The sequence below is a fragment of the Microcaecilia unicolor genome, chromosome 12, assembly GCF_901765095.1.
Source record: "Microcaecilia unicolor chromosome 12, aMicUni1.1, whole genome shotgun sequence".
NCBI classification, from domain to species: Eukaryota; Metazoa; Chordata; class Amphibia; order Gymnophiona; family Siphonopidae; genus Microcaecilia; species Microcaecilia unicolor.
In genome coordinates, this window is record NC_044042.1 from 35,873,516 (window position 1) to 35,885,869 (window position 12,354).

The 12,354-nt window shown below is 41.3% G+C and overlaps 1 protein-coding gene across 3 annotated transcripts in view; it reads right to left on the bottom strand.

Annotated features, from left to right (window-relative positions):
- Positions 1-12,354, bottom strand: part of GRAMD1B (GRAM domain containing 1B) — a 348,426-nt gene that overhangs the window by 249,642 nt on the left and 86,430 nt on the right. For all 3 annotated transcript variants that reach the window (XM_030221469.1, XM_030221470.1, XM_030221473.1), the window contains one exon: positions 1,056-1,133. In XM_030221469.1, coding sequence (XP_030077329.1) covers positions 1,056-1,133 — 78 coding nt within the window. The remainder of the gene's footprint in view (positions 1-1,055; positions 1,134-12,354) is intronic.

Below are 12,354 nucleotides of genomic sequence, written 5' to 3' on the forward strand. Positions count from 1 at the left end.
CCCGCCCATACTCCACCCACCTGTATGCCCCTCTCGCAGGTATATGCTAAACAAATTTTGCACAAACTTTGTGGAACAGTGCCTAACACTTATGCATGTAAGTGCCAATTATTGACACCAATGACACAAGTAAGTTCTAGGATTCTATAACCAACGTGCATATTTGGCACCTAACATTAGGTGGCAGCTTCTAGAATTGCTCCTTTAACCCCCTAATTCTATAAAAGTCACTAAAAATTGTGTGCACAAATTTAAATTGAATAACAAGCTAACTAGCACCGATAATTGGCTTGTTAACAACCAATTATTCCCACTAATCAGATTTAATTGGAATATACGCATATAAATATAGGTGTAGGATTTGCGCCTAAATTTTACATGCAAGTTTAAAAAGGGGGGCATGGAAATGGGAGGATCATGGGTGGAATGGGGGCATTCCTAACATTAGGCGTGATTCCTGGGCATAAGCGCTATTCTATAAACCACGCCTAACTTTAAGCACAGCTTATAGAATAGCAGTTTTATCTATGCTGTTTTTTTGGTGTCATGTATAGAATTCACCCCTAAATATTTTTCATATAGAATCAAAATGAAATAAAATATTCAGTACAAAGACCCCCCACAGGCTTCATGCAGGAAACTTGGAAGAGTTCAGTGTGTGTGTGTGTGTGTGTGGATTAATTAAATGTCCCATGCTGCCAGGAAGGCTTGGCATGTTAGAGCACAGAAAGCAATACAGTGCTTGTGGTACTGCTGAGTGAGCCAGCTCATTTTGCCCAGCCTGCGATAGGGGTGCAATGGGAGAGGTGGCATCATGGCAGCAGCAGCCACAACAGATTGTGTTCTCAAGCTTGGTTGCAGCCAGAGGGAACCTGAAGCTTCAGCTGCTGTGTCTGGTATGCATATTTGACGCTGAAGGTTAAATTTGGTATTGGTCTGTCCTCCAATGAGGGCAGCTGGTCTCTTCCAGAAGAAAATCTCTGTTTTGATTTCTAACTCCCTAGTTCTTAGTGCTCTGACATCTCTAAATGAGCTGCCAGTCTGGGAGAGCTTACCTTTCTTCGTAGACATGAGGGCTCAAGTATCGGGATGATTCATCATCATGACTGCTCTGCTGGCTGCTGGGCTGACTGCTGCAAGAGTAAAGAAAATGAGAGAAAAAGTTAAAAGGGAGAGAGTTTAATGTGGAAAAAGAGAGAGAGAGAGGCTATGATCATAAGAATGGAACATTAAAATTGTGCAGGTTAGAACAGCTCTGAAAGGATTTATAAAAAGACATAAAACAGGCCCAGCTTTCAAACAGCTATCCTGTCAGCTGGTCCTATACCATAAGTGTACAGAACAGCAGAGTTGAGCGGCTCTGGTCCTTGGAGGCCTTTTTCGGGATAACCTTGAATATGCATGAACTCGATTTGCATACTATTGGGGCCATGTGCATGAAATTCTATCTGATAAGAGGTATGTGTAAAATGTAAAGGAGTTAGTTAGGATTTTGTATTTTAATTAATGTGACCTTTCACAATGTTAATCTTAACAGACAGTAGAGGGGGTAAGTGGAGGTGAAACAGATAGATAAGATGGAATAACAGAAGTTAGATAGACGACAAGGGTAACTAAGTAAAGGAGAAATTGCAAAAAGAGTCAGAAAAGGACCTCAGCTGCAGTAAAGGTGGAGTAGATAAGCAAGTCCTGCTACAGTATGTACAGCTGATGTTTGCGTGTGTGTGTGTGTGTGTGTGACTTGCTAGTTAGTTGCTTCTTCCATTAAAGGTTTGGGAGAAGAGCCAAGCTTTTGTCTGCTTCCTGAAACAGAGATAGTCTTACATTAAGTAGAGGAGTGTGGTAGCCCTGTTAGTCCACTCTTAAGGTTATCAATAGAAATCAAACAAAATAAAACATGGAAAAGAAAATAAGGTTGCCCTTCGAAAGCTAATCAAGAAATGTATTAAGTTATGTCCAATAAAAAAGGTATCATCTTATTTTCTTTTCCATGTTTTATTTTGTTTGATTTCTATTGATAATCTTACATTAAGCAAAGCCTTTCTGGGAGTGTGTTCCACAATGTGAGTGTTCCTCTATAGAAGGCTTGTTGGGTGTCATATCAAGGGAGTAGTGGCGTTCCTAGGGGGGTGGACACCTGGGGCGGCGCAGCGCCCCCCCCCCCCCCGCAAAAGAGCCCCCCTCGGGTGCATGCCGCTGGGGGGGGGGTGCCGCAGCGCGCGCCTGCTGCGAGTTTACTAACTTTGCTCGTTCGCTGCAGCTCCCTCTGCCCTGGAACAGGAAGTAACCTGTTCTGGGGCAGAGGGAGCTGCAGCGAACGAGAGAAGTTAGCAAACTCTCGCAGCAGGCGCGTGCCGCGGCCCCCACCAGCGGCGTGCACCCAGGGCGGACCGCCCCCACCGCCCCCCCTTGGTACGCCACTGCAAGGGAGTTCCTTTGGATAGAGTAGCAACGCAGTAGATGATGGCAAATAAAGATTTGTCCAGTCCAACCAGTTTGCACAACATGATAACTCATTGCATAAAGTATGATGTGAACTACGTATGTATACTCAATCATGATTTGTCCTTGTCATTTTCAGGGTACAGACCATAGAAGTCTGTCCAGAACTGGTCTTGTTCTCCAGCTACTGAAGATCAATCCGTCCAGCCACAATCCCACAATCAAGACACAGGCCGTAGAAGTCTTCCCAGCACTGGCTTTGCTTCCCAATTAAAGGTGTTGCCATCTAATTAAGGATATTGCTTGGGAGGACCTTAGCAACCTTGGAGGTGCATAAAGGGAGATCCTGTTCTCCAAGCACTCTAGCCCATTTTCATTAACAACTTTGAAGATCAGACAAAGTTTTAGATTTAGCCCTGTATTGTAGTGGTAGCCAATTAAGTTTTTGCAGGAATGGTATAATGTGATCACCTCGCTTACAACCTTCTATCGTTTACCTATCAATCTATTTATACCAGTTTTTGAGACCACCTGTGTCTTTTCTTCACAGATTGTTGTGGGGGTGCGAAGTTCCTGAAGAAATTAAGCAATTAATGTTAATTAACACTTCACAATATGAGGAGCCATACTGGCTGTGTAAGTGGTGAGGCCACACAGGGTTCAGATATGGAAGGGCACAAAACTTGTGGTGGAGATGAAAATGGTAATGGAATTGAAACATGCGTGGGATAAACACAAAGGAATCCTGTGTAGAAGGAATGGATCCACAGAATCTTAGTAGAGATTAGGTGCTGGGCAAACTACGCCCTTAATCATGACTTAATAGTTACGGATGGGCTGGAGAGAAAATTTTAAGCGGTTTCGACATTAGCTTCAGAGCTGGGCAGACTTCTACTGTCTGTGCCCTGAGAATGGCAAGGACAAATCAAACTCGTGTATAAAGTATGACATACCATGTAAAATGAGTTTATTTTGTTGGGCAGACTGGATGGACCGTACAGGTCTTTATCTGCCGTCATTTACTATGTTACTATGTAAGTCTACCATCTCCTCTCATTGGCAGTGACAAAACAGGCAGCACTCAACTTGGCAGGGTGTAACTGTAGCTTGGTATAAACCTGCCTGGAGGCATCTGAAATTTTTGTAGGCTGTGATATTCTGTTGAAGACAAATAAATTCTTGTACAGTCTTGAAGATTCGTGATTGGACCAATGTAAGGTATTGCAACCTATTTTAAAATATATCAATTAGCAGAAGATGTTAGATTTACATAAGTACATAAGCATTGCCATACTAGGAAAGACCAAAGGTCCATTGAGCCGAGCATCCTGTTCCCAACAGTGGCCAATCCAGGTCACAAATACCCGGCAAGATCCCAAAAATGTACAAAACATTTTATACTGCTTATCCCAGAAATACTGGATTTTCCACAAGTCCATTTAATAACGGTCTATGGACTTTCCCTTTAGGAAGCCATCCAAACCTTTTTTAAACTCCGCTAAGCTAACCGCCTTTACCACATTCTCTGGCAACGAATTCCAGAGTTTAGTTACACGTTGAGTAAAGAAAAATGTTTTCTCCGATTCATTTTAAATTTACTACATAAGTACATAAGTAATGCCACACTGGGAAAAGACCAAGGGTCCATTGAGCCCAGCATCCTGTCCACGACAGCGGCCAATCCAGGCCAAGGGCACCTGGCGAGCTTCCCAAACGTACAAATATTCTATACATGTTATTCCTGGAATTGTGGATTTTTCCCAGGTCTATTTAGTAGTGGTTTATGGATTTGTCCTTTAGGAAACCGTCTAACCCCTTTTTAAACTCTGCCAAGCTAACCACCTTCACCACGTTCTCCGGCAACAAATTCCAGAGTTTAATTATGCATTGGGTGAAGAAAAATTTTCTCCGATTTGTTTTAAATTTACTACACTGTAGTTTCATCACATGCCCCCTAATCCTAGTATTTTGGAAAGCGTGAACAGATGCTTCACATCCACCCGTTCCACTCCACTCATTATTTTATATACTTCTATCATGTCTCCCCTCAGCCGTCTCTTCTCCAAGCGGAAAAGCCCTAGCCTTCATAGTCTTTCTTCATAGGGAAGTCGTCCCATCCCCGCTATCATTTTAGTCGCCCTTCGCTGCACCTTTGCCAATTCTACAATATCTTTCTTGAGATGTGGCGACCAGAATTGAACACAATACTCAAGGTGCGGTCGCACCATGGAGCGATACAACGGCATTATAACATCCTCACACCTGTTTTCCATACCTTTCCTAATAATACCCAACATTCTATTCGCTTTCCTAGCCGCAGCAGCACACTGAGCAGAAGGTTTCAGTGTATTATCGACTACGACACCCAGATCCCTTTCTTGGTCCGTAACTCCTAACGTGGAACCTTGCATGACGTAGCTATAATTCGGGTTCTTTTTTCTTTTTTCTACATTGTAGCTTCATCACATGCCCCCTAGTCCTAGTATTCTTGGAAAGCGTGAACAGATGCTTCACATCTACCCGTTCAACTTCACTCATTATTTTATAGACCTCTATCTTATCTCCCCTCAGCCGCCTTTTCTCCAAGCTGAAGAGCCCTAGCTGCTTTAGCCTTTCCTCATAGGGAAGTCGTCCCATCCCCTTTATCATTTTTGTCGCCCTTCTCTGCACCTTTTCTAATTCCACTATATCTTTTTTGAGATGCGGCGACCAGAATTGAACACAATATTCAAGATACGGACACACCATGGAGCAATACAAAGGCATTATAACATCCTCATTTTTGTTTTCCATTCCTTTCCTAATAATACCTAACATTCTATTTGCTTTCTTAGCCACAGCAGCACACTGAGCAGAAGGTTTCAACACAATATCAACCGGCTCCCCTTTATCCACATGTTTGTTCACCCCTTCAAAGAAATGTAGTAGATTGGTGAGGCAAGATTTCCCTTCACTAAATCCATGTTGACTTTGTCTCATTAATCCATGCTTTTGAATATGCTCTGTAATTTGTTCTTAATAATAGTCTCTACCATTTTGCCCGGCACCGACGTCAGACTCACCGGTCTATAATTTCCTGGATCTCCTCTGGAACCTTTTTTAAAAATCGGCATTACATTGGCCACCCTCCAATCTTCCGGTACCACGCTCGATTTTAAGGATAAATTACATATTTCTAACAATAGCTCCGCAAGCTCATTTTTCAGTTCTATCAGTACTCTGGGATGAATACCATCCGGTCCAGGAGATTTGCTACTCTTCAGTTTGTAGAACTGCCCCATTACATCCTCCAGGTTTACAGAGAATTCATTACGTTTCTCCAACTCATCAGCTTCGAATACCATTTCCGGCACCGGTATCCCACCCAAATCTTCCTCGGTGAAGACCGAAGCAAAGAGTTCATTTAATCTCTCCACTACGGCTTTGTCTTCCCTGATCGCCCCTTTTATTCCTCGGTCATCTAGCGGTCCAACTGATTCTTTTGCCAGCTTCCTGCTTTTAATATATCTAAAAAAAATTTTACTATGTGTTTTTGCCTCCAACGCAATCTTGGACTAGAAACATAAAGTTTACCATGCTGAGACAGCAACTTAACATCTCATTTCAGTCCATTATCTTTCATGTATAAAAGGGGGAAAATTTCTTTTACCCCTGGAATCTGTACTAATTGAGTACATGCATCCTTTTATTTTGAAAATGATTGAAACAATGTGCACACTTTTGTTTTTTTTTTTCAAAAGTAAGAATTTTATCATTAAAAAAGTATCTTCTGACAAACAAAAAGGAAGTGTGGGTAGGTTAGGGGTGTTTTTTTAGGTGATTTTCAAAGTAAAAGCAATGTAGAGCAGCATTTTCAATATGACATCTAAGTCCGCCTTTAGATGTTTTGTTCAAAACATCCAGAATCTGAACAGTGAATATAGCGATTTTTGAAATAACAAAACATCTTTTTTTTTTTTTTTTCAAAAATGGCCACTTGCTAGATGTTTTTGTGCTCTGTGTGTTTATCTTTTTGGTCCATTTTCACGGAAATTAAGGCACGATATAAAGAATCCCAGGGATAGCAGCTAACCTGCTATCTCACACAATATAGCTGGCTGTCCGTGAATAGTCAAGCAATGGCCAGCTACGTTTAGCGGCCAAATCAGATCACCTAAATAGCAGTCCTATCTTTGGCCATTATAAACTTAAACTGCCAGCACTGAATATTCACTTAGCCGGATAAGTTTGAGCAGGTCAAAAAAGAAAACAAAACCCCTGGCTATTCAATGCTGGTCACCAGATATGGCCCAGCATTGAATATCTGGGGGTCAGCACCAATTGGAGCACTTATGCGGGCTGCCTCCTGTGGTCTGAATATTGGGCCCCTTGATATGATACATCCACAATAACTTACAACAAACATTTTAAAAACATTCAGCAATATAATCAAGTTTTAAATATCTCCTATTTCTTTCCATTCCCACCCCTAAACCCCCATTTTATCATAAAATCCAGCAAGTTATAATATCCAGTTTATAACCAAAATGTAATTTTCTCCAGTCTATACCAACACTAAACCAGTTTTGACACCTCAACTCACCTCCATCTTAAAATCTAGAATTAATTTATAACAACCAATTTAGGGCCCCTTTTACCAAGCTGCAGCAAAAGGGGGCCTGTGCTAGCATTGGCGTGTGTTTTTGACGTGTACTGAGGCCCCATTCTACTGCAGTGGGTAAAAGGTAGGTCTTCCTTTTCTGCAGGAAATAGCCTTGCAGCAAGTTAAGCACTTCCTGTGCGGCCATTTTGGGGGAGGCCTTACTGTCACTCATTGAGGTGGTGGTAAGGGCTCCCGCACTAACCCAGCGGTAACTGGGCAACACGCGGCCCTGCCTGATTACCTCTGGGTACACACCGGTGCTACAAATATAGATATATTTTTGTAGCATCGGATATGATAGCATGCTGGGGGTGGGAAATACTGCCAGCCTGGTGGTACATCCTTTTTAGCGAGTGGTAAGCCTATGTTGCGCTTACCGCCGTTTTGTAAAAGATGCCCTTAAATTGCTGGCTACTAGGCAGCCAGAGGGTGAAACTCCCACCCCTTCCATAAATGTACAAACCTTATAGCCCTAAATGAAGGAAAGGGAGTACCTGCTCGCAGCAACATTACACCTTGAAATGAAGGCATGGTAGGGTTAACCTGCATGAAGTAGCAATTACAATCCTAAATAAGGCATGGGAGGGTTGATCTGCATGGAATGTCAGTTACAACCCTAAATGAGACATGGGGGGGGGGGGGGGGGGTAATTTGCATGGACCAGCAGTTACTACCTTAAAAGGGGCATGGCAGATCTGTTTGCAGTGGCTTATTTCATTAAATGAGATAGGGAGGGTTGATCTGCATGGTGTGGCAGTTACAGCCCTAAATGAAGCATGGGGTTTATGCTACATGGAGTGGCAGTTACAGCCCTAAATGAAGCATGAGGGGTGAATCTGTATAAAGCAGCCTTTACAGCTCTAAATGTATTTATTTATTACATTTGTATCCCACATTTTCCCGCACAGCAGTAGGCTCAATGTGGCTTGCAGGTTCCGGAGAGGACAGTACCAACTCTGGGAATATATACAGAGTGGAAAATAGAGTAACAGTAGGTGCAAGGAAGCTGATAAGGTTCCGGAAAAGAGAATACAACTCTGGGACGAATATATAGTAGCATATAGAGAAAAGTAATCCCAATGATGTTGATGAGTCTCCGGGGATGGGACTACAGCTTCTAGTGAGCAATACAGAGTAGGATAAGGGTAGAAGTACACTTAATTATAACTGGAGTGGTAAATTTTGTACAGTTTGAAGTAATAGGATTATGTGGAAGGGGTATTGTTCATTTCTTAGTTCGATAGATGTGATGCATGAATTAGTTTGGGTCTGCTGGGTAGGCTTTCTGGAAGAGGTGAGTCTTGAGGTCTTTTTGGAATTTTAGATGGGTGTTCACAGTTCTAATGTTTCTAGGTAATGTGTTCCAGAGCTGGGTGCAAATGTAGGAAAAGCTGGATGCAGATGTTGATTTGTATTTTAGTCCTTTACAGTTTGGGTAATGCAGGTTTAGAAACGTTCTTGATGATTTGATGATGTTTCTAGTTGGTAGGTCGATAAGTTCGGTCATGTAGGTTGGGGCCAGACCATGGATTATTTTGTGGACCAGAGTGCAAATTTTGAAATCTATTCGTTCCTTGATCGGTAGCCAGTGCAGTATTTCGTGTACAGGTTTACCACTTTCGAATCTTGTCTTGAAGGCACAAGGGGGTTAACCTGCTCAGAAAAGCAATTACAAATCTAAAGAGACATGGGAGGTTAATAAGCATGGAGCAGTAGTTACAACCCTAACCACTTTAACGAATGGGCCACTTCAGTCTTTATCTGCCATCATAAACTATATTAGTTTAAACATTTCCTCTGAAAAAAGTAATCTCATCTACTTCCACTTCCCTAATGTACAGATTGGAACTTTTTCAAATTGAGAAAACTATTTTTGAAAATACCAAAATATCTGCATTGTTTCAGTTCATACCCTGGAAGCGCTGTCCCCAGAATTTGAGTAAAAGTTCACACATTGTTGCACTAGGCTTGTACCTTTTCCTCTATAGGTGGGCAATTTTCAGACAATTCATTTGCATGAGTAAAATGTTTTTGCCCTTAGAAATTGTTTTGAAAATGTCCTCCAAATAACTGTTTTTCAGTTCTCATCTCTTTCTTTCCTGTGAATTTTTAAAGTTGCCTTCAAGTACTTCTACGGATAAATCAGAGCAGTGATGGCCCATTTTACATAGAAGTTACAGATCGGAGTTGAGATGTCCATGTTGGGATGTGCTCAGTTCTAAAGGTATTTATTTTAAAAAAGACTGTTGACAACGAGTTTTCCCCAAAATACCTCCTGGAATCACCATTTTAGAAATACACACATTAAAAAAATTTAACATCACAAACTAGGCAGTTTCCACATTGCCACGTGGAAATGGCAATTTCACAACTACCCATATGTAACTTGGTAACATAGTAAATGATGGCAGATAAAGACCTGAACGGTCCATCTAGTCTGCCCAACAAGATAAACTCATTTTACATCTGGTGTAGATTAGGAATTGGTTATTGGAGAAAACAGAGGGTAGGGTTAAATGGGCATTTCTCTCAATGGAGGAGAGTGAACAGTGGAGTGCCGCAGGAATCTGTACTGGGACCGGTATTATCTAACATTTCTAAATGATATGGAAATTAGAACGACAAGTGAGGTGATCAAATTTGCAGATGATATGAAACTATTCAAGGTTGTTAAAACATACGCAGACTGTGAAATATTGCAGGAAGACCTTAGGAAATTGGAAGACTGGGCATGCAAATGGCAGATGAAATTTAATGAGGACAAATGCAAGGTGATGCACATTGGAAAGAATAATCCGAATCACAGTTACCTGATGCTAGGGTCCTCCACCTTGGAGGTCAGCAACCAAGAAAAAGATCTGGGTGTCGTCGTAGATAATACACTGAAATCTTCTGCTCAGTGTGCAGCAGCGGCCGCCAAAAAAACCAAACAGGATGCTAGGATTTATTTATTTATTACATTTGTAGCCCACCTTTTCCCACCTTTTTGCAGGCTCAATGTGGCTTACATATTTCTGTTAACGGCATTAGCCGGTTCTGGTCTGAACAAATACAAGGTATGAATGAGTACAAGGTGATATTATTGTAGATAAGGTACATGTATGATCGGTACAATTGGGGGGAACTTAGAGGGGGAGAGGGGGAGGAAGAGTCAGGTAATTATTAGGAAAGGGATGGTGAATAAGACCAAAAATACTAATTTATAATAGACCTCATGAATCACATAAACCATATGCTACAAAAGGGACTCTTCCCGAAGGAAAAAGGAAACATCCTACTCACTCCTATACCCAAAGACACAAAGAAGAATCCCAGTGAACTAACCAACTACAGACCAGTAGCATCCATACCTTTAATAACCAAACTAACAGAAGGGATGGTAACCAAACAACTCACAAACTACTTAAACAAATTCTCAATATTACATGACTCCTAGTCAGGGTTTCGGTCTAATCACAGCACGGAAACAGTACTAGTTACTCTCATGAATAAATTTAAACAAATGATTGCATCTGGCAAGAATATACTACTGCTACAATTTGACATGTCTAGTGCCTTCAATATGGTCGATCATAGCATACTATTACATATCCTCGAATATTTCGGAATTGGAGGAAATGTTCTCAACTGGTTCAAAGGGTTCCTAACCACACGATCATACCAAGTGACATCTAATTCGACTACATCAGCTACATGAATACCTGAATGCGGAGTTCCACAGGGGTCCCCCCTCTCACTGACTCTATTCAATTTAATGATGATACCCCTGGCGAAACTACTATCAAACCAGAACCTTAACCCATACATATACGCAGACAATGTAACGATCTACATTACATTTAAACAAGATCTAAAGGACATTTCCAATGACGTTAACCAAAGCCTACATATCATGAACACATGGGCGGACGCATTCAAGCTGAAACTAAATGCAGAAAAAAACCCAATGCCTTATACTCACCTCACAACACAATACGAACAAATTCACCACCATTGACACACCAAAACTGTATCTACCAATTTCGGAAACCCTGAAAATTCTTGGAGTTACCATTGATCAGCACCTAACACTTGAGAACCACGCGAAAAACACAACCAAAAAGATATTTCACTCAATGTGGAAATTAAAAAGAATAAGACCATTCTTCCCAAGGACCGTCTTCCGCAATCTAGTACAATCGTTAGTACTCAGTCATCTAAATTACTGCAACTCACTCTACGCCGGCTGCAAAGAATACTCAAAAAACTCCAGACAGCCCAGAACACGGCAGCCAGACTCATATTTGGAAAGTCAAAATACGAGAGTGCAAAACCCCTATGAGAGAAGCTACACTGGCTCCCACTAAAAGAACGCATTACATTCAAAGTATGTACCCTAGTACATAAAATCATCCACGGCGATGCCCCAGCCTACACGTCAGACCTGATAGACCTACCATCCAGGAATGCTAAGAAATCATCTCACACATTCCTTAATCTTCATTTCCCCAACTGCAAAGGTCTAAAATATAAATTAATGCACGCATCAACCTTTTCCTATATGAGTACGCAATTCTGGAACGCACTACCACGTAACCTAAAACCGACCTATGAACTGACCAACTTCCGCAAACTACTAAAGACCCATCTCTTCGACAAGGTATACCACAAAGACCAAAACATGTGAAACTCCCACATGCTTTCAGAAATGTCAATAATGCCTTCTATTATATTACTTTCATGCATTCTATTACCATGTAACCCAAAATCCTTCTGTAACACCAAAGGTCTATTATCTTCTCACTTCCACTATTCATGATGTATTGTAAGCCACTTTGAGCCTGCAAAGAGGTGGGAAAATGTGGGATACAAATACAATAAATAAATAAATAAAATAATGCCTTTGTATTGCTCCATGATGTGTCCGCACCTTGAGTATTGCGTTCAGTTCTGGTTGCCGTATCTCAAAGAAAGATATAGCGGAATTAGAAAAGGTTCAAAGAAGAGCGACCAAACTGGTAAAGGGGATGTAACTCCTCTCATATGAGGAAAAGCTAAATAGGTTTGGGCTCTTCAGCTTGGAAAAGAGATGGATGAGGGGAGATATGATTTAGGTCTACAAAATCCTGAGTGGTGTAGAACGAGTAGAAGTAAATTGATTTTTTACTTTTATGTGTGGTGCAACTTCTATGTGGAACTGTCCCATTTCGCCAATTAAACACTGATACTGCAATTTTTTTTCCAGTTTCCATCTTTAAGATGTACTACTACTGTTGATTTTTGCATTCTAT